This window comes from Syngnathus floridae, chromosome 7 (genome assembly GCF_059516105.1).
Source record: "Syngnathus floridae isolate MCC-2025c chromosome 7, RoL_Sflo_1.0, whole genome shotgun sequence".
NCBI classification, from domain to species: Eukaryota; Metazoa; Chordata; class Actinopteri; order Syngnathiformes; family Syngnathidae; genus Syngnathus; species Syngnathus floridae.
Genome location: NC_142419.1, coordinates 12,591,683 through 12,617,820, shown reverse-complemented (window position 1 = coordinate 12,617,820; position 26,138 = coordinate 12,591,683). Strand labels below are relative to the sequence as shown.

The following is a 26,138-nucleotide window of genomic DNA, read 5'->3' as shown; positions in this document are numbered from 1 at the left end:
GTAGTTTCACTTAATCATGTTTGCCGGATCAATACAGCTTTTATGATGGTTTGATCCTGGAATGGATCTAATCAATTTGCATCACATTTCAAGGGGAAAATTGAGAATAAAATTAGTTGTCCAACAAGCAAGACTTTTTTGTGTGTGTGATGGTGGTACTGTTGATGTTTCTTGTTGTATTTCAAATTCAAAACACTTTCTGCACTGCTCTATCCATATTGAAACACTATTGAAGATATGGTTTATATATGGTTTTTTTTTTACCTTTTCTCCTCTAATGGGGATGAAACATTGAGCCATTGCTTCTGTTTGTATGTATTTTAAGAACAATGAAGAAGCCAGGTGTGTGTGTGTATGTGTGTATGTGTGCGTGTGTATGTGTTGCAGAAAGCCTCCTGTGAAAAGATAAGATGGTATTCTCCCTTCTTGCAAAATGAGTTCATTAGAGAAGTGAAAGACCACCGCTGCGGGGATTCAGTGTTTCTGTATGATAAAGGACTGGAGCAACTGATTGGAGGTGGGAAAAAAAGATTTTCATTTCCTGTTCTTCAGAGACAGCGACGGTATCAGAGCATCAGCAGAGTGCCTCGGTTGTGGAAAGAAATGGAGAGCGCCCGAGAGGACAGACGGAGCAAGTTAGAGAGGTAAATGCCAAGATTTTGTAGCTCCACCCTAAAAAGTCACCTTTCAGATTGGAACTGAGCGGTCTGAATGAGTTAAAAGATATGCCAAAGCCTGCTCTGTGGAAAAGGTCTGTCAAAGCGAGCCTCTCGGGTTGTCTCATTGCAGGAGGCCAAAGCCAAACCAGTCAAAATGGCAGACCTTGAGAGGTGAGCATACGCTCCTCCAACATTAAAGAAGAAATGGACGATGATACGGGAAGATGAAATGAACCGGTGGTCTTGATGGACACCTGATAGTGAGGCAGGCTGCTAGGGAGATGCTGAGATGACAACTAAAGCTGAGGAGGAGGGATACGCTGGCTCCGCTCCACTGTTTAATATAGATCTGCAGCGATTAGCCGGGCCCGAGAACACAGGATGTGTCCGTCAGTCAGTGGAAGGGAGCTCAGAGGAAATTGCCACAATAAAGGCCACACATATGGCAGGAGCACACACAAGCCTGTGCATTTATATGTGCACACAATGAAAGAGTGAACTCAGTACAAAAAAAGTCACAACTGTGCAAAATTTGGATGTGCACAGCAACACCCAAATTCAACATACTTATGCACTTTTGTTCTATTATTCAGTTTGGAGGATTGTTCAGCAATCACAAGGAAAATTACCGAATAGCATTTACTTTGTGTGACTATTGATGCCTTGGAGCAAAATACTGTAGTTCCTACATAGCATGAAAATTCTTCTCCAGTTTAATATGAGCCCTTTCCTCATATTTAAGTTTTGATATGTAGTAGCCAATGACTACTATAAATAGTCAACGTAATAATAATGATAATAATAATAATAATAATAATAATAATAATAATAATAATAATAATAATAATAATAATAATAATAATAATGGGGACAAGCAGTACAGAAAATGGATAGATGGATAATAATAATAATAATAATAATAATAATAATAACTTGTGTAGTAATATTCAGTGCTGAAGAACTAACTGCATTGGATTCCACTCTGAACTTTTTTTTTTTTACTCTAGCTAAACTAACAAAAATGTCTGATGGTATAATATTTTGCCAGCAGCACCCATTATCAACATATTGTCAAATAATTACCTCTTTGACAAGGTTAATCAAAACTAAGAACCATGAAAAGAGTATTTTTGATAATTATTTGTATTGTATATCATTGTATTATGAAATATATCCAGTGATATTATCTTATACTTAAAAATTGAGAAGATTTAAGAGCTTCCAAGTACACAGGCACATGGTTGGTGATAATAGTTGGTCATAATTTTGAATGTTATCGACCATATACTGAATGTATGTTTCAGATTTCCACTGGACAGGACAAGTAGATTATTTACATATTTTTCAAATATTTGTTTACGTGCCTGTTCAACAATATGTTGTGGTTCTCATTTTAGAGCTGATTTGCATCATACTGAGCTCATACTTTGGTCACTCAAATGTATATCTATGGCTCTCGGTGGATTGCTGTACGATTATTCCCTGAAAACGAAAAAAAAAATTGCTTAACATATAGCTCAGACAGAATCCATCAAAAGTGACCATTAACTTGTAGAACCTGTGATCACCAGTGCTTTTATTGAATTCCACTTTATCACGCAAGTGCTCATTAAAAAAAATAAAAATGACACAAGGCACTATTGTTTCTCTCCATATATCTTTATTATTTGATGTTTCTCATATATTTCTATAGCTTAATTCTATACAGGTAGGGTCTTTTGTAGACATAGTACATAGATCTATAAGCTTGAGAGGAACTAGAGAGAGTTACACCCTTCATTAGATAATTTGGCAGTTGACAACAACAAGAGACCAATATCGTATATACACATGTTCTCGCTCTCTCTCGTTCTCAACACACACACGCCGCACACCTCGAGTACATTATACGCGCACATCACGGCATGCACACATAAGGCTGACCATCCCTACCTACGCAGCGGTACATACACACTCAAATCCAAACCAACTAACTAAACACACACATTCATGTATTCACAGGATAGATTACACCACTGACAAGGAAATACACGTGGTTGTACAGTACTTACCATATTTGAGTCTAGATTTCTCTCCATTGCTCTCTTTTGGGTTGTAAGGAAGGAGATTTTTAGATGTTGAACTTGTTGATGGTATAAAGTCCATATTTGGTTTCTATTACTGACGGCTCTGCAACATTACTACAAGCTCAGAAGGTGATTGAGTAAGCATGACGAAAATAGTGACAGAAGGCGGACACTTGATAGAATGCACATTTTAGTTTGCACTTATGGAAGGTAAATTTCTCTTAGGGCCATTGTAACAGTCTTTCTATCCATCACACACATACCAACGCACGCACACGCAGCACACACTGCTTCACAGTGTCGAGAACTCTCAGCAACTGTCCTTATGGTCCAACATAGATGGAACAACAATACTGTCATGAAATTAGAGCAGAACAAATATATATTTGGCTTCAATGATGTAAGAGAGAGAGAATACCTGAATTTTGCTACATATTATAATGCATAACTTACCAGTACTGTATCTTAAATGATACAAAAGTAATCATGTGGGCAGCGTCGAATTGAAATGATTGCTACTAAAGTGCAATTTAAACACAAGTTATACAACTTAGAGGAATTGAAATAATTATAATACAAAATAGGTTTTACCTGATGAAACAGGCAGTGATGCACATTAGAGAAATGGAAAGACACCGTGCTCACAAAGTGAGCCAACCTGAATTAAAAAAGAAGATTGAAGTAATCTGTCTTTACCTACACGACATCCAACAACACGGCCAGATTTCAGCTTCACAAAGACATAGGGTGCAAGAGATGTCAGAAAAAAAGAGGCAAATGTGGTGTAAGGTGGCCTCCAAGTTTTGTAATGTTGCAAGGGATCCAGAAGAGGGCCCTCTAAGTAGCTTGAATTAGAACTGGAGGGTCGGATCAGACTGCATTGGTGACAATGAAGCCTCTGTGTTGCTCATTGCTGGGCTCTGGAGTGATGCTCTTTGATAAACGCTGCAAAGATGATGATGAAGAAAAAAAAAAAAAATCATTGCCAAACATATACATCACTCGCCTGATATATAATCAGATTGCTCTGATGTCATCACTATTCCCAGCCTTACACGTTATACAGTAAGTAGTGTGACATCAACCAATTCTCAATTTTTATTTGAATTAAGAAATTAAAATCTATATTTAGTCCGCAACGACCCTTCCAGTACACAAACTCTGACCTTGCCTCCACGTGTTTGTCATGTATGTTTACACTGCGGCATGCTGACAGCTCAGCAGTTGTGTCAATACTGGACAATATGGCCTTACTACATCTTATCACAATGTTACAATAATGATGTTGAGAGGAAAGTTTTGTTGTTCTCATCATTACACTACAGCAGGTGTGAGCGAGCATTCAATGGGACTGAATGAAAGCACTTCACACTTTTCAGTCAGTGTAGTCAGTCTACTTGCATTGTGCAGTGTTTCCTTCCTAGTTAATCTCTAGTTTGTGCTTTTCCTTTTATGCTAACTTGCAGTCATGTACAGAGGAAGGCGGGGAATCGGTTTATTCATTGATTCTAAATGAACATACCTGTTTGAATGTGCCCTTGGCATTGATTAAGTGGTAGACCATGTAAGCAGGCACACAGATTAATGAGGACACCCCAATACTGTAGCCAAGGGCCGTGGTCCAAGGTGGATATTGGTAGTCAAACAACTTGACCTCAGGCGGGAAGGCCAAGAAGCTGATGATAATGAACTGTCAATAGAAACAAATGGAATGCATTTGTATGTGTGAACAAAAATCTATATACACAGATGTGTGATGGGAATTTTTTGCAGTGTGGAGATGAAAAATAATGTGAATACAGGAGATATTCTGAAAGTATCTGGGGAGCTATTTTAGCAGATCTGAGTGAGGGATAGATGAGTACAGAAACCAGGTATTGGTGCCGTCTGTACTCATGATAGTGGCCAGTTTCGGCCACTCTCTTGTGGCCATTTTATGATCAGGAATTAGAAATTAGGATTGAAAATTACTATTAATTTTAAGCAATTTTAACAAAATTGCTGTTTTGAGATATATATCTTTCTTTAAATGTCATTGTTTTTGGATAGATCAAAAGTCCTACATGTATCAGTACTTGGTATCGGTATCAGGTAAAAGTGGTATCGAACATGCCAAGTCTTGAGGTGAACCACTATGGGCTGATCTCAGCAAGTAAAGCATAGAGGAAGGAAGAACTGGAGGAAAGAAATATCAATGAGCGACAGATGATATGTAAATGTCTCACCAGAAGAAAGATGGGGCAGATGGCGACCCAGCAGATCCTCCAAAAGCATCCCGGGTAGAACCCAAGCATGAGCTGGATGTCGTTGCAGAATCGGGTGGTGCCTGAAATCCACACATATTCTCATTAACATTTAAAATGAAATGCTATTAAAATTTCTTGATTTTCTTGAACCAATAAGGTCCAAACTAACCATAGAACCAGGAAACTGCGACGACTTCAAGCAGCACCACAGTGATAACGGCGGGTCCCGTGGCATACTCCTCAAACAACTTCACCACAAAAGCTCCTCCCTGATTCAAAAACCAAGAGTGTCAGAAAATTCCCATTTCTTATCACAGGCCTTACCCAGGCATGATTGTGTTACCATGTTGCATGTGTAGAGCCTAGCCGTTAATTACCCCCTTACCTTAATTGCGGGCTGGAGATAAAGGAATTACTACTTTAATCTGATTTCCATCATGTAATTGTAAACTACAGCAAATGACATTAGCTAAATGAAGCAGCAACACACACATATTGAGAGTAGATACTTGGAAGTGGTAAAAATAGTTCTGAAATTGTCAAAGATGCCGACTTACATATGTGAGGGTGGAGAGCGCCCCGAGGTAGCAGACGCAAACGAGACCAAAGACAAAACGCTCTCGTCGCTTAACCAGGACATTGGGGAACTCGTCAAGCATGGCGGTGACCACACCCTCCAAACCGGCAAACTGGAAAAGGGGAACAAGCGGATAAATGAACTGACCGCTTATTTCCATGATATTACAATTAAATTTCCATTTAGAGGGGAGCACTAGCTGACTGATAAATTTATGACACAGAACACTGAGTCAATAACTTACCGTGCTATCCAGACCCAACATAATGATCATGAGGAAGAAGATTATGGCAAAGAAGGTTGCAGCTGGCATGTTCGCAATGGCTTCGGCATAAATAATAAAAAGCAGACTGGGTCCTAGAGAAAAAAGAAAGACACAATGGCTGAGTGTAATTTAGGGAAAAATTGTTAGCGTAGTTTATTACCAGCATCCTTAGCAACAGCATCAACATCCTGCTGCCTCATCTCAGCCATGTAGCCCAGTACAGTAAAAATCACAAAGCCGGACAGAAAGCTGGTTAGGCAGTTCACCGAGCTGGTGATCAAAGCATCCCTGAAATGGGAGCAGAAACGATGCGTGGCGTGACTTGTGAGTCAAATCTGTAAAATGTTATTCAGAATTTTGGCTTATCAACTCACTTGTAGCAGTTGTTGTGAAACGGGTTGTAGCTGGCATAAGCAAGGAGAACCCCAAAGCCCGGACCCAGTGAGAAGAAGATCTGAGCTGCAGCATCGATCCATACCTTGAACCAAATGTTGTAGGTGGTAGAAACAAAACATTTCAATCAAAGGATTTTCTGCAATACCCCAACCACCACAATATTTTGCTTACGGTAGTGCTGAGCAGTTTCTCCCAATCAGGTTTGAGGTAAAACACCACACCCCTCCAGGCCCCGGGTAGAGTGGCCCCACGGACGAGGAGCACCAGGAGCACCACATAAGGAAAAGTTGCTGTCACCCAGACCACCTAAAACAAAATAAAGAGACTTCTTGTTTCGATGTTTACGTGTACGTCGATGACTGTGATGTCATCACATTGCTGTTTTCATTCAGTGAAATTGAATCAAGTGCTAAAAAAAGATTTTCAGGTCTGGTTTGTGGTCTCATTGGTGAACCGCAGAAGATTCTACTCTAACCAACTTGTCCAACAGCAATGATGAATGATTCTCTTCATACTCCCCAATACAACCATCCATTCATCCTAAGTGACACCCTCCACCCAATTAGCCAAATTGGTAAAAAGGTCAAGTTACCTTCCCAGATGTTTTGACTCCCTTCCAGATGCTGAAGTAGACGATGGTGAAGATGAAGAGCAAACAAAGGGCTAACTGCCAGCTGATCGAACCAAGCTGGTGCAGACCAGAAGAGAGGTGCACCTGCAAAACGTGTCGACTGGAGAAAAAAAGCCAAGGGTGGGGAGGAAAGGTGAGGAGAAAAAAGATGCTCACAAAAGAAATGAAATGTGATTTAGGCACAATGCATTGAATATATAATGGATAAAATATCTCGAAGGAAAATCTGACTACCCTAACACATTTTTAAATTTTACAATACAGAATCATCCTCCCCCCTTTACGCCTCCACATCCCACTTACATGCACTTACGTATAGAACTCCTCGGCGGGGGAGGTGGACAAGTTGGACCACGAAATATTACTGTCGGTGGACATGTAGCTGTGACAGTTGCCCGTGTTCCAGCTATTGGAGCAGGTGGTCCAGGGAAGGGTGGACTGGAACGACGACAACAGGTAGTACAAGGCCCACGCCATGATGGTGTTGTAATAGAAGGCAATGTAGAGGGCTATGACGCAGATAGCAAAGCCGATACCTGGGCGAAGGAACCAGATGAGAACACTCAAGTTCTGGCTTACACATATGCAATACGTCGCCATTTCCAAAGGATGATACTTATTCTGCACAGATCAGTTTTCAAACCCATGCTTGAGTGGCTGACATTTCCCAGCCTCAGCAATTTACATAGAAACCAATTTCCAAACACCTGGCATTTGCCATGGAAATGTGACAATTTCCATAACACAGTCAGAACATCTCTGTAAATGTTCAAGAGGGGAGTCAGAGATGCCAGACTTGGCAGGTTAACTGAATCTGCCCCCTCCTCCCAAATTCAAGCAATTGCTCAACTGATTTTGCTACCTTTGAAGATGGGGCAGATATGTTTCCAGATGGAGATGCAGCCATTGCGGTGAAACTGGCCAAGAGCCAGCTCCATGTAGAAGAGCGGCACACCTCCAAACACCGCCATCAACAGGTAGGGAAGTAAAAAGGCACCTGAGGTGAGGACACGGAAGACAGGGGTTAAAAAAATTGTGATTGACTAGCAATCTCATCCAAAATACATATAGATGGATGAAAAGATTTCAAGATTTTTTTTTCTCATATCTCCCTTTTGCCTCCTATCTGATCATCAATGTGTGCTCATTTGTGTGCATGTTTTCTTTTTTGTCAAAGATAAGAGTTGATTGAGCGCCTGCCCGAGCAAGAGGTTATTAAGCCAGAAGGGGACCGAGGCCATTCCAATAAAACAAAACCCCTCACAATTAATATGGTCGCCTCTATCAAGTGTCTCCTTGAGCCCATCTCACACATACACACACTTGGAAGCAACACAGGAAATTGCATAGGATTTATTATTGCAGATTCAATAAAAGTGGGAAGGGAGGCTGTGTTGTCTTTTGACACACACAGGCGTTATTGCTTAATTTTACTATCTGGATTGTGTAAATATAGTTCTTAAAACATTTATTCAACCTATTTGTTTCAGAGATCATCCAGCGTTATGATGTGGGCTCATGACCAACAATGAGGAACTTAAAAATAAATTCCATTACAACAATTTAAGACGAGTTAATCAAGCATAACATTCAACAACTAAAATTGTTTTTAATTCATGAACGCCTGTAAATAGCATATTTGGCATTTTAATCCATAAATAGTGTTTTGCTATTTTTCCCTTTTTTTTTTCCTTTGAAATTTATCGATAGATCTATTTTAGATTATTAAGTGCCATTGACAATTGTATTAATTATTACAAAATCACAAAAAGAGTTGTTAGCAATGTTGACAATGGTTGTTCTATTTCACAAGAGTACTTTTAGGAGTCCACAATGAAGACAGTGTTGTTTATTACTGATTATCTAATTTTAATCTTAGAGTTGCATGAATATATAATAAAAAATAAATGATCAGATTTTCACCCTTTTTTCATACAGACACCCTTCCCACACATCGAAGGCCTCACCTCCTCCATTTTGGTAGCAGATGTACGGGAAACGCCACACATTTCCCAGGTCCACCGCGTAGCCAATCACAGAGAGCAAGAAGTCCATCTTCTTGCTCCAAGTTTCCCTCGGCCGATCCAAGCTGGTTTGTTGGACCACCAGAGTCCTGAGACCTCCCAGCGGGGCGGCGGATCCGGAGCCGCCTGCGGGCCCTGAGGTCGAACCTGCGGAGTAAGCCGCGGAAAGGCCCGCTCCCTCTTTGGCGCTCTGAGGGGTGGACGTAGTGAAGCCGTTGGACACCTGCTGACCAGGAGTCGGACTCTTGGGTCCTTTCTCCGCAAGACCGTCGGCCAGCATCAGTCGACAGTTTTCATCCTGCGTGCCCTCCTCTTCTGCCTTCACCTCCTGGCTCTCCTTTCCTCGCTCGGCCTCGCTCTCCCGCTCGTCCTTTGTCAACATGCTGGTCATCATCAGATCTTTTGTCTCCATTGGGTCACGCTGGTAGTTGTGTTTTGGTGAGGTAGTTATGGCTGGGAAGGGGTCGGTGAACGCAAGATGGTCTTGGTGCCCGATATGGTGCCCATTAGGGGAACCAATATGGTGAACAGAAGGGACTGCAGACTATGATGGGTTTGTCACCAAGAAAGAATGATTGCAGACAAGAGAAGTTTGGCTCTTCTCCATCAACTGTTATCAAGGGGATAAAAGCATAAAGGATGAAAAGCAGGGAAAAGAAAAACATCAACTATTGATGCGAGAACATCAATAAAAATGAATGATTGAAACACCAGTGCACTCTAGGTTCAACTTTGAACTTTCATACACTAGTTGGATTTTTAAAAAGATCCGTACTCTAGATAAAATACAAGATACATGAAGTACGGCGAGCAATTGAGAAAAGCCACATTGATTCACTTAATTTCCTTATGTATCCAATTTCATGTGGAATGAATCAGCGTTGCATAACTTTTCATTTTTATCTGACTAAAAGAAAGAGTCAGGAGAGAACAAGAATAACTGCCTGAAACATCCAGTCTAAAAAGTAACTAAGACAAATAAGTCATCATGTTGAATTACCATAATTTGTTCAACAATTATATTTGCTCTGTGTGACAACAAACAGAAAATAACGAAAAAGGCAAGCCGAGGAAGGGGACACATTAAAATAAACGCAAATTTAAACTCAAATCAGCAATGACAAAACTGATACGGATTCCCTCACAATATATTTCAAATAATAATTTTTAAAAAGTATTCTTCCATTTAAGTGAACTCATATTAATGTGCATTATTGTAAATGTATAACTAATGACAAAATTATTTGTTGCTGAAATCGAAATTGAGTTTACAATGTAATAGTTCAACCTAAATATGATAATCAATTTTCATTTTTACATAAGAATATTCATATTGAGTGATATATCCAACTGAGTTATTTAAAGCTAACTTATTTCACTGAGTCAAACTCATTTTGCAACATTTTTGTCACTGAACGGTCATCCTCAGGTGAAAGCAGTTGAAAACCATTATCTCGACAATGACCTCATTTCAGCTAAATACACAAAAACTTTTGACCAAAATAAAACATTTCAAGAAAACAGGAAACAGGAATATTCTCGCTTGCTCAGTTACTCCACTCATTAAGTTCCCAAATGCATAATAAAATAAAGTCTAACTTTATGTCCAAAGATTTTTGTCAATCAAAAGCTCTAAAATAAATAAACCCAACAATGTGACTTCAAAAGTTAAATATTAATGAAATAAATTCCTGCATTGGTGAAAGTTTTCTATCCAAAGCACATCAACATTACCTGTTGAGTGAGTTTGATAAAAGTCAGCAGCAGCAGCAGCAAATAAAAACAATTGGGAAAATCCTTGCCAAGGGGAAAACAGCGTAGACTAGTACACGGGGACAGCCATATTTAACTGGCCATTGAGCTCTCGAACCTCTCTCGTTACTCCTCTGTTCCTCCCACTCTCTCACTAACTCGCGCACACACATACACACGGACACACATGCAGAGAGACGCACAACCATGCAGCAGCGATGATGCATGCGCATGAACAATTGATACTGGCTAAAGGTTGGGCATGCTGGGAGCTATTCTCATGAAGAATCGAGTGATGATACAATAAGAAGTGGATTGTGGATCAATTTGACTCACCCTGTTATTAGTACAGATAGACAAACACTAACAGGTGGTTGATTCCCTTACCATTTTTATTTCCTTAAATGTACATTTTATTTTATTTGTTCACTCGCCACAATAAAGAAGATAAGAATAGAAAATACACTGCCGTCCACATTCCCTCAAAATCACCCGGTGAGCATGGTCCTCTCTTCTGTTGAGCTCATTTAACAGGTTTTTCAATTGGGTTGAGGTCTGGGGACTGACATGGTCATGGGAGAAGGGAGGTGAATTATTTCTACAATTTTTAGTATACTTGTGCAATGAAAATAAAATTATTTTAAATAAAATAAATAAAATATTTTAAGGCTTTTAAAAAATCCATTGTTCGGTCTACGCTATTTTTTGTTTCAAGCAATTTTTTTTAATTTAATCCTCAACTAAATTGAGGAATCTGCCATTGGAATAGCAAAGTTGGTGCAGGTGGCAAATCTTAACATTGAAGCAGCTTCAGTATAAATGAACTCTATGAACTTGAAATAACATTGTTGAAACTTTACATGAGTTGGCAATTTCTACACTTTCCAGGAACTTATGGTTAATGTTTTGTCTCCCATTCTGGTAAATGAACTTTTTTTTTCCAACTAAAAAACTTGGCATACAAGTGTATTCTGATAAAAATGCACATAATTTATTTTAGGTGCCTTGCGCATTTCCACAGAAACACAAATTGCAGTGCCCACGCTTTCCCCCTCAACATATGCTTCGTCATAAGAGCATGTGTAAGAAGCTAAGCCCCGCCCCCTCCCTAAATGAAGACAGTTTTAACTGCATGTTTTTCATTCCACGGGTTTGAAGCGAATGATTTCCAATCTGTGGGAAGCTTTAAAAAATAATAATAATAATGCAGAACAACACCCTTTAGTCTGCCATTGGCATGTACAAACGCTACGCTTATCAGAGTCTGGCACCTCTCAGCGGTTTTCCTGCATACTTAACTTTTATTTTCTTCTCTATGTAATCTTTTTGCAAGTATGCTGACAGAGAACACAAAGGCTGCTTAGGTGAAGAGTACAACGCCCAAAGGAAAACGTTCAGAGGGAGTAACATGGGGGAGTCTGTGGCCAAGGCATGACCCGATTAGAAACTTGATACAGTTTCGACAAAAAAAAAAAAAATGGTGGAACAAATCAGTCAAAACATACTTATTAAAACAAACATTCAGGACATTAAAAAGCACATGTGAGCTGAAAATAAATGAAAATTATAAATACATTGTGATAGCATAATCTGCATGGATGAAAGTGGTAGTTAAAAAAAAAAAAAAAAGTGCTGTGTGTGTTCTTACCTTGGTATGTTGAGTAGGATGTAAACCAAGTGGTCATCGCATGTCCAGTCTGAACCCCATCGCACGTCATTTGGCACATTCTAAAGTGTTTGCTGGCCAGCAAGAGCTTACAGGTCATTACAAGCAAGTCACAGGTTGTCTGTCTCCTGACCTAACTAACCAACCCATTTACAGGCACCCTGCAAGAAACTTGGGCCAAAAGGCACCACGCCAAGTACAGGAGCATAATCAGGATAGTCGGCCGGGTTGAAAAGTTCGTGGCGTGTCTACAGAAGTGTGTAAAGTCGAGGCTGCCTAGATGTTGAAATTAAATGAAAGTGTGTCTACTTACCGGTTTCTCCTTCTCTTTCAAATCCAGCTTTTGCAAATGTGTTGAATGTCATTCCAGTCAGCATCAGCTGAGGCACTAGGTTAATCCTCATTACACACACACACTCACACAACAGGAGAGGAAAGGGAACAAATGAAACAGTGCAAGGAGACACAATGTGAAGAATTACTCGTGTGTACTGTTCGACATTGGATTTTTATCTCTCCAATTCTCACTTAAATCCTTTTTATTACGCCCCTCTGACATAATTCAAACTCTGTTGTATTGAACAAGGGAATATGCAGGAGAGTGAAATGTCAGAGTGATGGGCCTGAACACAAAACAGCGCCCCAAAGAGGGCTGATCCAGAACCAAATACAAAATTCCTTTCTCTGATCTGGACCACAGTGGGATCCCAACCAACTATGTTACACTCCTCTGAATACGTTCCAACATAACAAGCACAGACCCATTTAGATTATTAGTTTTTTCTAAGATTATAAAACATTATAAGAAGATATAATTATATTGTATATTAAGAGAAAGAATAATCAAGTACTGTACAGCTACCTAAAATTCTACTTAAGTAACATAGAAAAGTATTTGTACTTTTACTTCCCAGCACTTCATTTGTTTATTTATCATTTCTTTATAATAATGTATTTGCCAGTCTAATGAGAAGGTGAGTGGGAGTTCAGAGGTCATGCACTGTTCTTTCACTGTATATAGCGCATGCCATGTGTTCAGAGCGAAATTTGTTTCCTGCTTTTGGCGTTTCTTAGAAAGCCAGACATTTGGGAAATCATTAAAGATAAGTAATGTAAACAAAATGCATGCACACTTATTTGTTGAGTTATTTTGGCCTTGCGGTTATTGGCACTGTGCAACTGTGAAGAAAGATTACGCAAATTGCAGGGGAGGCTTAAATATAATTTAGTATGCATCACTGAATTTAGTGAAGTCTTTGCTGATATTTTGACACTTCAGATGCGGCCTTATTAATTTGACGTGACACAAGTAGTGTTAAAAATTGAGATTTATTCTTGTCTAGAACAGTGGCATGTTTTTAAAGAAACATGTGGACTATATAGACGATTCAAAAAGTTTACACAGCCCAGTTTGAATCCCATTTTTTGTGATCTAGAAGATAAATCATTTTAAATACCTTTTCACCCATAATTTTTTTTATGCTCAAGACGGCCTTTCCAGACATTTTTCTAGTGACAGCTCTCATTGTTCATTCATATCAGTGAGGAGAATGGTTAAAAAGAATTTAAAAGGTATAAAATTTGGCTTATTATTGGTTAAAAAAAAGACAGTGGAAGTTCAGTGTTGCATATCTATTCACTGAAATTTGTGTGAATGTTTGTTTGTCTCTCTGTGCCCTGCGATTGGCTGGCGACCAGTTCAGGGTGTAACCCACCTGCCGCCCAAAGACAGCCGGGATAGGCTCCAGCACACTTCTTTATTCTTGCTAAAGAAACGCATCACCTCAGCATGATGTTGCTACCAACATGTAGCATATTGGGGATAGTGGAAAAGGGTGTGCACAGTTGTGCAACCTTGTCGCTGTTGTAATTTTTACTTCCCCTCAAAAAGATAAAAATAATGGCAGAATTTTTTTTTGACAAGAATTATCTTAGTCTTTTTCTGTAAACTAAAAACATGGCAATTTAACAGGGGTGTGTAGACTTTTCATGGACAATTCATAAGAGGTAAGAGCAAAGGATCAAGAATTTTAAAAAAGAAAGGTTGAGGTTAAAAACATGGCCGTCCACTGTCCACACTTAGGCCAGAGAACCCATTGGGTCCCAGGCAGCAAGTATAACAGGTTCTTGATTCATGACCTCCAGGACATCAGGAGAGAGGAATTTTTTGTCTACTACCACCTCGTACACATACTCTGAGAACCAATCATCGGTCATGATGAGGTAACCTGCAGGAACACAGAAATAACAACATCAAGTACCTGTTGGATTATCACTTGGGCCTCTACCGATTTTACAAGTTTAGGAATCCCAACATCAAGATGTAAGAGCCTGAAGATGTTTTGGTCTGAGCAACCAGACCATATTTGTTATCTCGTTTGAACTTTCCTGTCATCCTCAGAGCTGAGAATCCCACACACAGTGGACATCAGACTACAAGGGCCTAAACAATACATCACGGCGGTATGTGTGTGTGTATTTTGTCCGAGTGTTCGTCCAAGTACGCAAATCGTAGTTGGCATGTTGCCTCGACTGCCACTGATGCAGACGGATGGGAACACGCGTGTTGGGTGGCATAATGCTGTCTGTCATTATTTGTTTTGAGGGAAAGGCTGACCGTCGACTCTCACAGCTGAGGAAAGGCTGTGGCAGCCATCTTGCTTACATCACAACTAGAATCGTTTCAAGGAACATAGAGTACAAGGAATGAACGTAAGATATATAAACTGAGAAAGCACGCTGACAACTTTCCCGTGGGGCAGAAGCTGCTGAAGATGCTGAGAACATAATTCATATTTTGATCTATGTTCGGTTCTTGACGGTGAAAGGATCAGGTATCAGGTTCATATAAATTACTCGAGCCCATCTGGAGCCAACATCCCATCAAATTGAAAATGATTATGAAAACATAACAATTGCCAAACTTTGCTCCAAACTATGCAAACGTATAAGCAAGTGCAGATGTGAGCACTTTAATATTGAGGGGGACACAAAGTTAAACTTCTCCTTCGAGACTCTTAAAGCTTTATTAAAAGGCTTCAGGGAAGATGTCGAGCTCATAAACATACTCCACAGCCTTAACTTCCTATTTACTCTGAGACTCCCTTCCAAAATTAACTCTCATCTACCGGTACATGCCTTTGCTTTTTATATCCCCCTCGATGAATTCTACCGATACAATGAGGCCAGTCCTGATCCATCTTTTTCATTCATGTTCATACTCAAAACATCTCTACATCAGTTTCCCTCTTAGCTTGAGTAGGCCCCTAGGTTCTCAAACATTTGCTGTCAACACTTTATTCATATGGCTGCCAAAAAGGCTGAAGCACTTGTCTTTCCTCATCTGCTGGTGTTTACGAATGTTCATGTTTACACAAACAGCCTCTGGTTTGTGGATTTAAAAACAATCCGAGTCTCTCCCCCTCTCGCTGGGTACTGTATGTGTGTGTTGCCTGATGAAGCATGAACAAATTTGCAGTGGAATGCCGAGCCGAGTTACGATGACGGCTTTGCAAGAAGATAAACCGCAGGGCTGAAAGGATGTGCAGCGCATTAACTAAAAGCTTATTGACATCTGATCAAGTTGCATGCTGCCTTTCGTTACGGAGCCTGGTCAATACTGAATATGAAGCTTGCTTTAATTAAGGATTTACAGTCAGAAACAATTGTAGAGTGCGCGTGAAAAAAGTCACTCAACATGTGCAGTCTCTGTAATTTCTCAATAACAAACAGTCAGGAATGTGTTGAAAGTTAGCCCCCAGGCCCTTGCGTACTCAGTAAATGTCTATTAGGAGAAACATGATGAATTTCAGCAACAAAATATGAAACTATATTTGCTTGAATACTAGGCTCTAATGTTTAAATGCCCCAAAAAATCTGTTGCCCATTTTGGGGTGTTTATGTAAATAATTCCAGACGCAATCAAGTATTTAGCGGTGAGGTGACTTATTTTGGTTAGCAAACTAGTTGAAATGGGCTAAGCTGTATGTACTGAGTTAATTACATTTGAAACCTATTATTGTCATTTGTGGGGAAGTCTTAAATTGTGGTTGACGCAGTCAGCAGTCAATACTGCACTAGAAATTTGTGTGTGTAAAAAATTATATATTTATTTTTAAAAACAACAATAACCTCACACACTTGGTTACCTTTGTTCCCACGGTCATCTCCCCAGGAATTTTCCACTCTCCACTTTTCATAACCCTCTTTTCCATCCTGAGAGAATCAGAAAGGGAAGACAATGAAACGATGAGAGCAAAGCAGGGAACATGTGAGACTTCTGACAGCTGGTGCCACTTAAAGGGGAGACTGACAGCACCATAAATCACTAAAGACAATTCACAAAGAGAAAAGTTGGATGCAATCAATCACACAGCTCCTTTTGGCAACCCCCAGTTGTATCCATGATGGACCGCATCCAAAATGGACACCCTCACCCTCACCTGTGTGTTTGTGTGTGCCTACCTTGTCGGTGACAGCGGTGAGGATCATGGCGTGGGTCATGAGAGAGTCTCCGCATAGCAGCCGCTCTGCCTTAGTGAGGTTCTTGACCGAAATTCCAAACACCAGCTCGTGGTTGAAGCTGCAGGTACGCAAATTAAAAAAATATATGTTCCAAGATGCTCAAAACAAAATACTAACTGTGCTATTTCCCTGTGTAATCATAATTAACAAAGAAAAAAAAGTAAATACAGTAAACTCACAAATATTTCTGTGGGGGAGCCTATTCTCCATAATTTGTTAAATAATTTGTTTTATACTGGGCCCAACAAATAAAAGTAGTGCTTTGCTGCTATTTTTGTGGGATCGTGTTGCCAAGGAACCATGTTGAAGTGAGATGAGGAGCTTTATTTGAACAAAAGTAGTGCTTTGCAACCATCCTGTTATTTATCGGCAAATATATGACTGCCTGACTGTCTATGCTGTCGCTATAGGGATGGACCACAAATTCTGAGGTTTTATTTTTTTCACTTCATGCAAATTGTTATGAACTGCCACAGGAATGAAAGTTGATCTGCGTCAGAAATGTAGCGCAAAGCTGGCTCGGTCGGTGGTTAGATTTTAGCATGGCGCCAGTAACTCAGACAAATGGCGGTGCACCTGAAGGGCAGGCGTGAGAATTATTCTGCTGTGATAAGACAGATGCCTCGTGGAAGAAAAAAAAGAGGTCTGGTCTTGTCATGCTACAGTGAGCTAGTACAAATACCGCAGCCATGCAACTTTGTCAAATTGAGTTGGGCTGGTTTACGCTTCTATCAGATTATCTTACACGACCGTTGATCTTGACATCAAAAACAATTTAGTGATTTGCTTCAGTATTTTTAGCTCATCTGCACCTACACCCAGGAAAAAGTATGTACCGCTAAAAATAGAAACAGTATGAGCAGAAAACTCACACGTTCATATCGTTAATGCCCAGCTTGCCGTGGAAATGTTTGTCGACGTCACAGCCGAACCACACGGCCTAAAATAGAAACACGTCAACACGTTTAAAATTAGACAACGGCTGTACACTTTATATCTTATTAAAACTTACTTCTCCCTCTTTTATGGAATCTGCAGCCGCCTTTTTGAGAAGCTGGATGGGCTGATTGTTGTAGAGTGTCTGGCGACCTTCAACCATGTTGCCTAGGAACTCCACACTGTACAGCTTCCCGTAAGGGTTGTGGGGTCGAGGGTCATTCACAAGGCAGATCTGACAAAAATTGTCATTTTAGAGACTTGTGAACAGCACCAAAGATTACTCATAATATTGTCCCACATACTTTGTCCTGCATGTTGTAGAGAGGTTTGACGTGCACCCTGTAAAACTCTTGAGGGGTGAGGGGTCCCACGCGATGGAAATTCTTATCCTTGTCCCGGTACTCCCAGCAGATGGTCTCAGGCGGGCTGCCGAGACAAACGCTCGTCACCCGGAACACCTTCACGGCAAAAACACAGTAAGGCCATCGTTTAGCATCGTGTGACGCACGCCGGCGAGTTCAGTCGCGGGATGTTTCCAAAACCCCTTGACTTATACTTTAAGCAACAAAAAGCTGACTGACCTGGGTTGTGACCCTCCAAATGCCTCACAATACACATCGCCCATCACTGCCACTATTCCCACCCTGTTCAGCTCCTTATTCTTTCCACACCACTTCCCTCCCTACAGCCATTTCTCTCATTTCCCTTTTTGTACCCCACAACCTTTCTTCATATGCATCTTCCTGCTGTCCAAAAGAATGATTTCCTGTGGTTTCCCTTCTAACCTCTGCTGAAGCTCTCAGGAATTTTCTCTCATGCTTTGCACCTCTCCTGTCCCGTTTTTTTTCTCTTCCCCCAGGACGGCATACATACAACTGGTATCCTGAATGATAAGAAGTGACTGAACAATGAGAAGCTATGCAGACAGAAAATATGGCACCTTGGAAATACAACATAAAGGAAGACATGATGGACAGCCACCATCACTCCGTCAGAAGGGTCACCTCAATACTTCCCATAGTAGGAATGACGAGGTCACTTTGATACTGCAAAACATGCGCGCTCACTGATGCAATTGACTCCGCCCCTCCCACACACGTGCGTAGGAGAATGTTTTCAAACCAAACAAACCATCCTTGAATAACATCCGCATGATGAGACGAAAAAAAACAATAGTGTCTTAGATTACATTCACTCAATTAATCCAAAACTAGGGAGCTGTGAAACAAAAAGGCAAAATGTGCATAGTACAGATTTGAACTTTTTTGGATACTCATCAAATGTCCTTGTACGACACTCATTCTATCCAACTCATTCTTTTAACATGAGCAAATTCTCCATTGCAGCTGGCAATGTTTCCCAAAAACAAACCACTTCCAGGTGGGCAAACAAACACTGCCGACCATCAGGCCTACATCAACGTTTGCCGTTTCAAGAAGTGTGCATGTGTTTTTGAACAAACAAGCCAGGAGCAGAACACAGCAAAACAATCACTGACAAACAAGACGCTGTGTTGGGAACGTGTCTCAATCAGATGCCAACGATTATGTAGATAAGAAGACAGAGGATGAATCTCATGAATCAATTGGAGGCTGACTGACAAATCAGTTTTACTTTTTTCCACCACACTGAGTATTGGAGATATTTTGATTGCTCAGTTTGACTTAAAAAAGCTTGCACAATGTGAATTTGACATTATTCATATCCCCAAATTCCTGCCTAATATTATTATATCACATATTGTAGTATTGTTTCTGCACTATTGTTTTAATTTTAACACCTGAAGTGCTAGAGAAAAAACAAAGATTTGCTGCATCTCTAATAAAAAAAAAAAAAAAACTTGATCAGTGTAATTATTGTTTGAATGAAGGCATTTGTAAGACTTATTTGTAGATCTAAAAGACATTACTCTCAGTAAACTATTATTTAATAGCGCCCTCTTCTGGTTAACAAAAATCATTGCTGTGGTGGGACTCCTGCAATATGCTTCATGAAAGAAAAAGACTCTAGGACACTCAAGCGATAAAATGAAAGTGCTCTATTCATACTCTGGAACAAAAGTTGCACTACAAAAAAAAAAGGTGCAGTGTAACCTCTGCCATAGACATGATTAATGATGCTTACTATTATGTTTCTGAAATGTCATTTCTCTGTCATTAACTTTGTGTCTGAAAGACTCCCGCAACTATTCTCTCGACTCAGCCTTCTTAAATTGTATTCTAAAACAAATGTCGCACACAAGGATACAGCTATCAAAACCGATAAAGTACATACCTCCTCTATCATGGTGTGAATGGCGTCGGAGATTTCCGATTCAGTTGCTTCACTGTCTACCATGCTCCTCAGTTTGAAGCAGTATTCTCGAAGCTGCGAGACACAATTGGAGATAAGCAAAAGTCAGTGCTTCCAATGTCAGCAATTGTTGTGTCTTAAATGGAATACATGCACACCTTATGATTGAGAATGCCGTTCATTCTGCGGGAGGCCTCTGAGCTATGTGCCTCTGGGAAGCATTTCTTTGGTATAACACCATACTTTTCTGGAGAAAAGACAATATGATACAATGTTTATCCATATATGTACAGTGACAATTATAGGCAAGATCAGATTGATAGATTTCTAGATTTGACTATGTGGACTACAACTAACCAATGAGATTGACCAACATATCCCACTGCCCTCCATCGTTGGCTGGATTGTTGAGAAGGAACTGGAGCAGGCGCCCATCCATTGGCTCCTTCCTCTGTGCCGTTTCCACAAAGGCGTGGAGGAAGAAATAACATCGCTCAATCTGCAGAGAGAAAAAAAAGTAGAAAACATCAAAATAGTTAGTAATAATATAATAATGTAAGTTAGTTTACCCCAGTGGTGTATTATCCTCTCATAGTGTGGAGAAAAGGAAAATGCATGCACCTCAAAATCTCACCTTGTCCCAGAAGAAGAGGTAGGATTGACTAAATTCAAATTCCTCTATGTTAAACTTCTTCATGAAGGGAAGACGCATGACATTGAGACATGAAAAGATCCAACATCTTCCTGATGAAGAAAATAAGTAAAGAGATATGTCAGTTTGGGTATGACTCGAACACAAGTCCAATGCTAGAATGGAAATTGGTCTTCTTGCGAACAACACAACTGGAAACATTGTTATTATTTTTTTTTTTTTGCACAGTCTTTATTGTTAAAAATATTAAAAAGTGCAACGCAGCTTCAGCAATTCTTCTGCGCTACATTGTTATATGATAAGCGTCAACAAAGTTAAGGTGGAGTATAAAATTTAATTAGATTAGGTTTTATGATAGTGATTAATTCTTCTCTCACACTCATGGTAATAAAGAATGTTGCAATGCTATGACAAACATTTCATTCCTAATTATTAAAGCTGTAACACAGGTTTGACCTGGAAAGGATGACCGCAACTTCCCAAACCATCCGAGTGAATAAAACAAAAAAAACAGATAAGAAATAGAATGGAATAACTACCTGAGCTTTTTTGGTTAGTGACAGGCTTGCCCTCTGTGGGGATAGCATGCTGAAAGATGTGTACCGTATCCTGGACAGTCTGCCGGTGGAGGCAAACTTCCAGTGGGTCAATGCAGGTTGACACATTCTGGGCTAACAGGTAGCGGGGCTCTGACTGCAGGCGCTTGAGAAAGCCGGCAATCTTCTCTTGACTGAGACCTGGCGTAGCAAGAATGGAAGACAAAGCCCATGAGCATATACTGAAAAAGGAGGGAACACCTAATTGGCCAATGAAAAGTGGATGGGTTGCATAAATACAGAAAATTAGAATATTGTGATAAAGTTTTATTTTTTCTGTAATGCAATAAAAAAATGTCATACATTCTGGATTCATTACAAATCAACTGAAATATTATTGCAAACCTTTTATTAATAATTTTTTTAATTGCATTACAGAAAATAAAGAACTTCATCACAATATTCTAATTTTCTGAGACAGTCCTGTACACGTTGTATTAAGAAATTTAACATGGTAGGGAACATTAATATGGATAAGCGTAATATAAATAAAACGAATAAAAAAATTAAAATAAATCTCGGCAAGCATCCGCGCAGGCTGAAACTAGGCTCATGCACAGCAATTTTTAAAAAAAAAGGGGGGGGGGGAAATAAGCAATGCCAGATCATAGTAAACGACGCAAAGTTCTTACATTGCATGATTAATTAATGAAAAGTCTTGATTTCGTTACTGTCGTTAAGTCAGCAACAACAAAAGATGACTGACGTGTAATCGCACGGAAGATCAGGGTTGGGCACGTCTGCTGTGCATATTGACAAAACCTGAAATAATTATGTTCCTTTCACATGCATAGACTGACAGTTTCATTAGCACATGCACAAGTCCACTAGTAACAATCTGAGCTACTTTCAACAGTTTTTTTTTTAAAACAATTGCGTCTTTTTAAAGCGTGATGGGTTTTTAAATGCTATGTTTCAAATACAAAGCTGTGAACTTAAAGACAAAGCCACCGCGCTTGGTAGACATGCTAGCTTGAGAATGCTAACTTAGCCGATTAGCTTCCTCAATTGTCATGATCAAGCTGACATGCATAGCCAGGCTTAAAAAAAATAACATGGGCATTTAAACGTGATAAAGCAGCAGCAAACTTACCAGGTTCCATATTTTCTTAGAGCTTGAGTAGTGTTGTTTTTCGTGATGAAATATAAACAAAACAAAAATCACCGGTTCTTGGTATACGTCAGACACCGTCAATGTCAATAAGGAGGGTGCGCTCGTTTCTTTATTCCGTGTCAATTCTTGGAAGTAGAGATGGGCGGAGTTTAAAGTGGAGCTCTGGGATATCGTAACCGCCCCATCCCGATACGCCGTTCATTACAGTCATTCTCTAACAAAATTCTGTCTAGTTTATGACCATTCTCAGCATAGTAGCCTAAAACGGTTACGTTGTAAAACATCAGATATTGTTGATATTGTTATCAATATGGATAAATTCCACATGCCTCTTTCACAGCAAGAAAATGAAAGAATGACCAAATAAGCTTCCCAAAAGTATTGGACCCCCCCCAATATATTACAAATGCCATCCACCCACAATCTTGTGTTAAAATGTAAAAATGACAAATGCAAAACTCACACAAAATACAACATTTTATTTGTTGAATACATTTCCAGCGGCACATTACATAACGAAATATACATTTACATTAGACACCTTTGAAATTCATATATAACTCTCATCCTGTTATATTTCCTTATGTACCTTTCAATTATTTTTTACAATACTAAAAAAAATATCTTTTAATAAATTAAGAATATTAACAGTGAAAAAGCGGCAAGGCATTTAGGGCTGCTGCAAACTCAATGAGAAATATAATTTTTAACTGGTGTCTTTGCCTGTTTTCTTTTCTCCAGGTAATTATTCTCATAAAAATTAATTCTGTCAAAATAACATTTAGAAACCAAAATTGGGTTTCATCACAGGAAGCATGAATACTCTTTAGTATTTCCCCTAGCTCCCTTTTGTCCAACTGATGCCCCAAAAATCCATAATTTAAACTAGTCTTACCTAGTTGTGCATGTAAGCAACTACCTTTGCATTGCACATTTAATGGATGCCATAAAAACAGAATAACTTCAATTTCACATTCATTATGTTTTTGCCAGAACTGGTTAAAAGGTTAATTCAGCCTTTTTCATGTCATCAAGTTATGACAGGAAAATATATCATACACATAGTACACAGGTACGGTGAGCTAGCAAGCCTCAATAGGAGGTATCAGAGAGCAAAATGTTTTCAGAGTGCAAAAATCTGTTTAAAAAAAGAAAAGAAAAGAGTGAAACCTCTCTTGGGTGATTTTATCCTGACACACAATGAAAGTAATACGCAGTTACAATACGAATAGAGAATAAAATCTTGAAATATTCATGCAGTACCACGTACTGCACAACATTTTTCAGCAAAACAAGCACATGAATTGCGGGATTTGACATCCTGACAAAAATAAAAAATACTATCACACAGGACGACTGAATTCCGGCAGCGGTCATAGTGCAGCAGCGAGCAAGGTAACAAAAAAAATGTCCTACAAAAGAACATTTTCATACACACAACAAATCCTACACTGATACACTTCCAATACCTCACTAATGAACGTATGATTTTATTTCAGTATGATCTATTTGCCAGATCATTTTTAGACATGGGGCACACCTTAACCTCTAAACTGGCCAGCAGCCGACAAGCTAAAAACCTTAATAAGCCTTTAGCTTATGTTCCCATTAAACCTGGGTACGGTGTTAAGCTAAAACAGACTAATTGGATAAAAGCTTTGGACAGAGTCGAGCTTACCGCAACAATCACAGTATTACAGCCTGGCCAGGGTTAGTAAATCCGATATGAACAATTTACCACATAGTGTAAATGCACCGAGCATTGGTAAAATATTAAATTATTCCTGTCTGCCAAAAGTCTGTCAAAAAGAACCTCAAAAATACAATTTGGTGCTATACACTCACAGTATTGCCAGTTATTTTGGGGACCATGGTGTCCCTTGGTAGTCTTGCCTGATCAACCGTGGCTTGGGGACGTGGTTTTACAATGATTTGGTTTTTGAATTTCTGGTTGTGTTTTGCAGAGCTCCATTCACGGGCCCTCTGAAGTTACTCCGACTGAAAGAGAAATGGAGAAATATTGATATGTCTGTGGTTGAATGAATGACATTACTGCAACAAGAAAAATAATGTAAGTTTGAAAAATAATGAATACAGATTAATGGAATTTTAGTATCGAGACGACCTTTAGAGATTAATTTAAGTTATTGTATATTCGATCAAACATTTATTTTCCCTTCATACACTTGTTTATTGTCATCGTGCACAGCAGACAAGTCTAATTTATTCTCCTACAAGTCACATACAAACTTACATTTGTGGACGAGTGACTGATTTTGTCAAATTTGAACTTCAAATTGGACCTCGGTGATGTCTTATTTTTCCCATCTGGAGAGACCGAGACAGGAAAAGGAAGAATGAACCACATGTTCAAGAGGCTAAAAATCAGGGAGAGGAGCTCCGATATTACCTGTGGAACTGCGGCACATGATGATGGGAGTTCCTGACACAGGGCTGTCGATGCTGATTGAAGGACTGAAGGCAGAAGATGATGCTATGGAGGGATGGCTAGCCTGAGTAGCGAAGGATGAATAATTGAGAAAAATTACACATGAAGCAAAACGAAGAAGGTGAAGTTGGAGAAGCTATGTTGAGTGTCTCACTCACTGTCTCTAAGTCTTCCAAAGCTTCTGGATCTCCGGTAATGCTGCTAAAACTGCTGGTGCTTGATGACGACCGAGAAATGTTGGGCCTGCTGCTCGCGCTTTCCTTCATTTTAGTGAAAGGCCTGTAAGAGGAAACAGACATCATCTTACCAAGTGTTAGGTAACATATATTAAAACCTCTATTTTTTTTCTAGAGCATTTGTTTTCATTTGGGGCAATGATGAGCTTGCCCCTGCCATGAGTGATTTTAAAATCCCACAATAGGACATGCAAGGTCCACACAAGAGAGGTGACCTCTTGACCCTGAGGCAGACATTCTAACCACTACTCCACCACGCTTTTTGTCAGCTGAAATTGAATGTACCTCACCTTTCTTTGTTAGGGCAGATCTCAGGTGAGCTGGGGTTGGATAATGTCTCTGACCTCACTTCCTGGGACAGTGGGCAGACCTCTGTAGACTTTTGGTCACTACATAAAAAAAGAAAAATTAAGAGCACCATCTACAAAATGTGAGAGACAGTACTGCTACCTTCGAGTGCATTTTTCGGACGGAGTTTCGATGCTGGAGTGGAGACGAGGGAAGAGTCCAGATCGTCTTTTGACTGGGCTCTTTAAGGAAGATTTGGTTGACAATGCAGGAGGCTTGAAAAAATACAATGAAGTGCTTGAAAATTCTTTTAAATGAAATGATGACATCGCTTCTCACGCTCTTCCTCCACACCGCATATACTCACATTGTAGGTGCTCTTTGTACATTCACTGGTACTCTGAGGCATTGCTCCTCCACTTAAACTGGGTGGTACACCCCCTCCGCCACCGGGGCTCCTTAGCCGATTAGATCCCACCACAGTCTCCATTGAGTGACTCCTCACACGCATGGCCCTCTACAAACAAAAGGAATACATACTGGTAACTATTAAGGACTTGGTAAACAAAATAAAAGCATGGGCTTGAAATCAGTGAGATACAGTGGGCTAGAAAAAAAGTGCTTTAAAACTACTTTCAGACAAAAACAAACATTAAAAAAATTAGTTATTGAAGTTACACAAATCAAACGCTAGAGGGAGAAATTACCTGTAAACTGAATCTAGCCATAGTTTCATTTCAGTGAGTCCAAGTTTCCCAACATTTAA

General features: G+C 39.7%; 3 protein-coding genes across 13 annotated transcripts in view; all 3 read right to left on the bottom strand.

Moving 5' to 3' along the window:
* Positions 1-2,299: 2,299 nt before the first annotated feature.
* slc6a4a (solute carrier family 6 member 4a) lies at positions 2,300-13,013 on the bottom strand. Of its 3 annotated transcripts, XM_088380974.1 has the most exons (15): positions 12,596-13,013; positions 12,265-12,356; positions 8,808-9,474; positions 7,703-7,837; positions 7,154-7,376; positions 6,802-6,940; positions 6,381-6,515; positions 6,188-6,291; positions 5,974-6,101; positions 5,793-5,905; positions 5,529-5,660; positions 5,141-5,240; positions 4,951-5,051; positions 4,248-4,415; positions 2,300-3,670 (listed from the first exon to the last, which is right to left on the bottom strand). In XM_088380974.1, the coding sequence occupies exons 3-15, from the start codon at positions 9,274-9,276 to the stop codon at positions 3,596-3,598; spliced, it is 2,022 nt and encodes a 673-aa protein (XP_088237100.1). In that variant the 5' UTR covers positions 9,277-9,474; positions 12,265-12,356; positions 12,596-13,013; the 3' UTR covers positions 2,300-3,595. The 3 variants fall into 3 exon arrangements, with proteins under 3 accessions (XP_088237100.1, XP_088237099.1, XP_088237098.1); XM_088380973.1 differs by having other exon boundaries at positions 12,265-13,013; XM_088380972.1 differs by lacking the exons at positions 12,265-12,356; positions 12,596-13,013 and adding an exon at positions 10,599-12,250.
* Positions 13,014-13,592: 579 nt separating this feature from the next.
* Positions 13,593-22,536, bottom strand: blmh (bleomycin hydrolase). The gene is made up of 12 exons (XM_088380975.1): positions 22,379-22,536; positions 21,229-21,426; positions 20,672-20,781; positions 20,395-20,536; positions 20,196-20,284; positions 20,020-20,112; positions 18,048-18,203; positions 17,819-17,977; positions 17,679-17,746; positions 16,747-16,864; positions 16,431-16,497; positions 13,593-14,510 (listed from the first exon to the last, which is right to left on the bottom strand). The coding sequence occupies exons 1-12, from the start codon at positions 22,386-22,388 to the stop codon at positions 14,362-14,364; spliced, it is 1,359 nt and encodes a 452-aa protein (XP_088237101.1). The 5' UTR covers positions 22,389-22,536; the 3' UTR covers positions 13,593-14,361.
* A 322-nt stretch (positions 22,537-22,858) lies between these two features.
* Positions 22,859-26,138, bottom strand: part of LOC148395310 (rap1 GTPase-activating protein 2-like) — a 35,134-nt gene continuing 31,854 nt past the window's right edge. For 8 of the 9 annotated variants that reach the window (XM_088381052.1, XM_088381047.1, XM_088381048.1 and 5 more), the window contains 7 exons: positions 25,740-25,889; positions 25,535-25,647; positions 25,375-25,473; positions 25,007-25,127; positions 24,810-24,912; positions 24,654-24,727; positions 22,859-24,397 (listed from right to left, as the gene is read on the bottom strand). In XM_088381052.1, coding sequence (XP_088237178.1) covers positions 24,389-24,397; positions 24,654-24,727; positions 24,810-24,912; positions 25,007-25,127; positions 25,375-25,473; positions 25,535-25,647; positions 25,740-25,889 — 669 coding nt within the window. In that variant the 3' untranslated portion in view covers positions 22,859-24,388. The remainder of the gene's footprint in view (positions 24,398-24,653; positions 24,728-24,809; positions 24,913-25,006; positions 25,128-25,374; positions 25,474-25,534; positions 25,648-25,739; positions 25,890-26,138) is intronic. The other variant, XM_088381049.1, reaches the window with a different exon arrangement.

Coding starts and splice junctions, on each gene's coding strand:
- slc6a4a (XM_088380973.1), bottom strand. CDS start 9,276: ATGGAGACAAAAGATCTGATGATGACCAGCATGTTGACAAAGGACGAG. Junction 7,838..8,807: donor CTGCTACCAAAATGGAGGAG/GTGAGGCCTTCG, acceptor TCCTCACCTCAG/GTGCCTTTTTACTTCCCTAC. Junction 5,906..5,973: donor TGCTGTTGCTAAGGATGCTG/GTAATAAACTAC, acceptor TTTTTTCTCTAG/GACCCAGTCTGCTTTTTATT.
- blmh (XM_088380975.1), bottom strand. Junction 17,978..18,047: donor TCTACAACATGCAGGACAAA/GTATGTGGGACA, acceptor AATTTTTGTCAG/ATCTGCCTTGTGAATGACCC. Junction 17,747..17,818: donor ATTCCATAAAAGAGGGAGAA/GTAAGTTTTAAT, acceptor TTTCTATTTTAG/GCCGTGTGGTTCGGCTGTGA.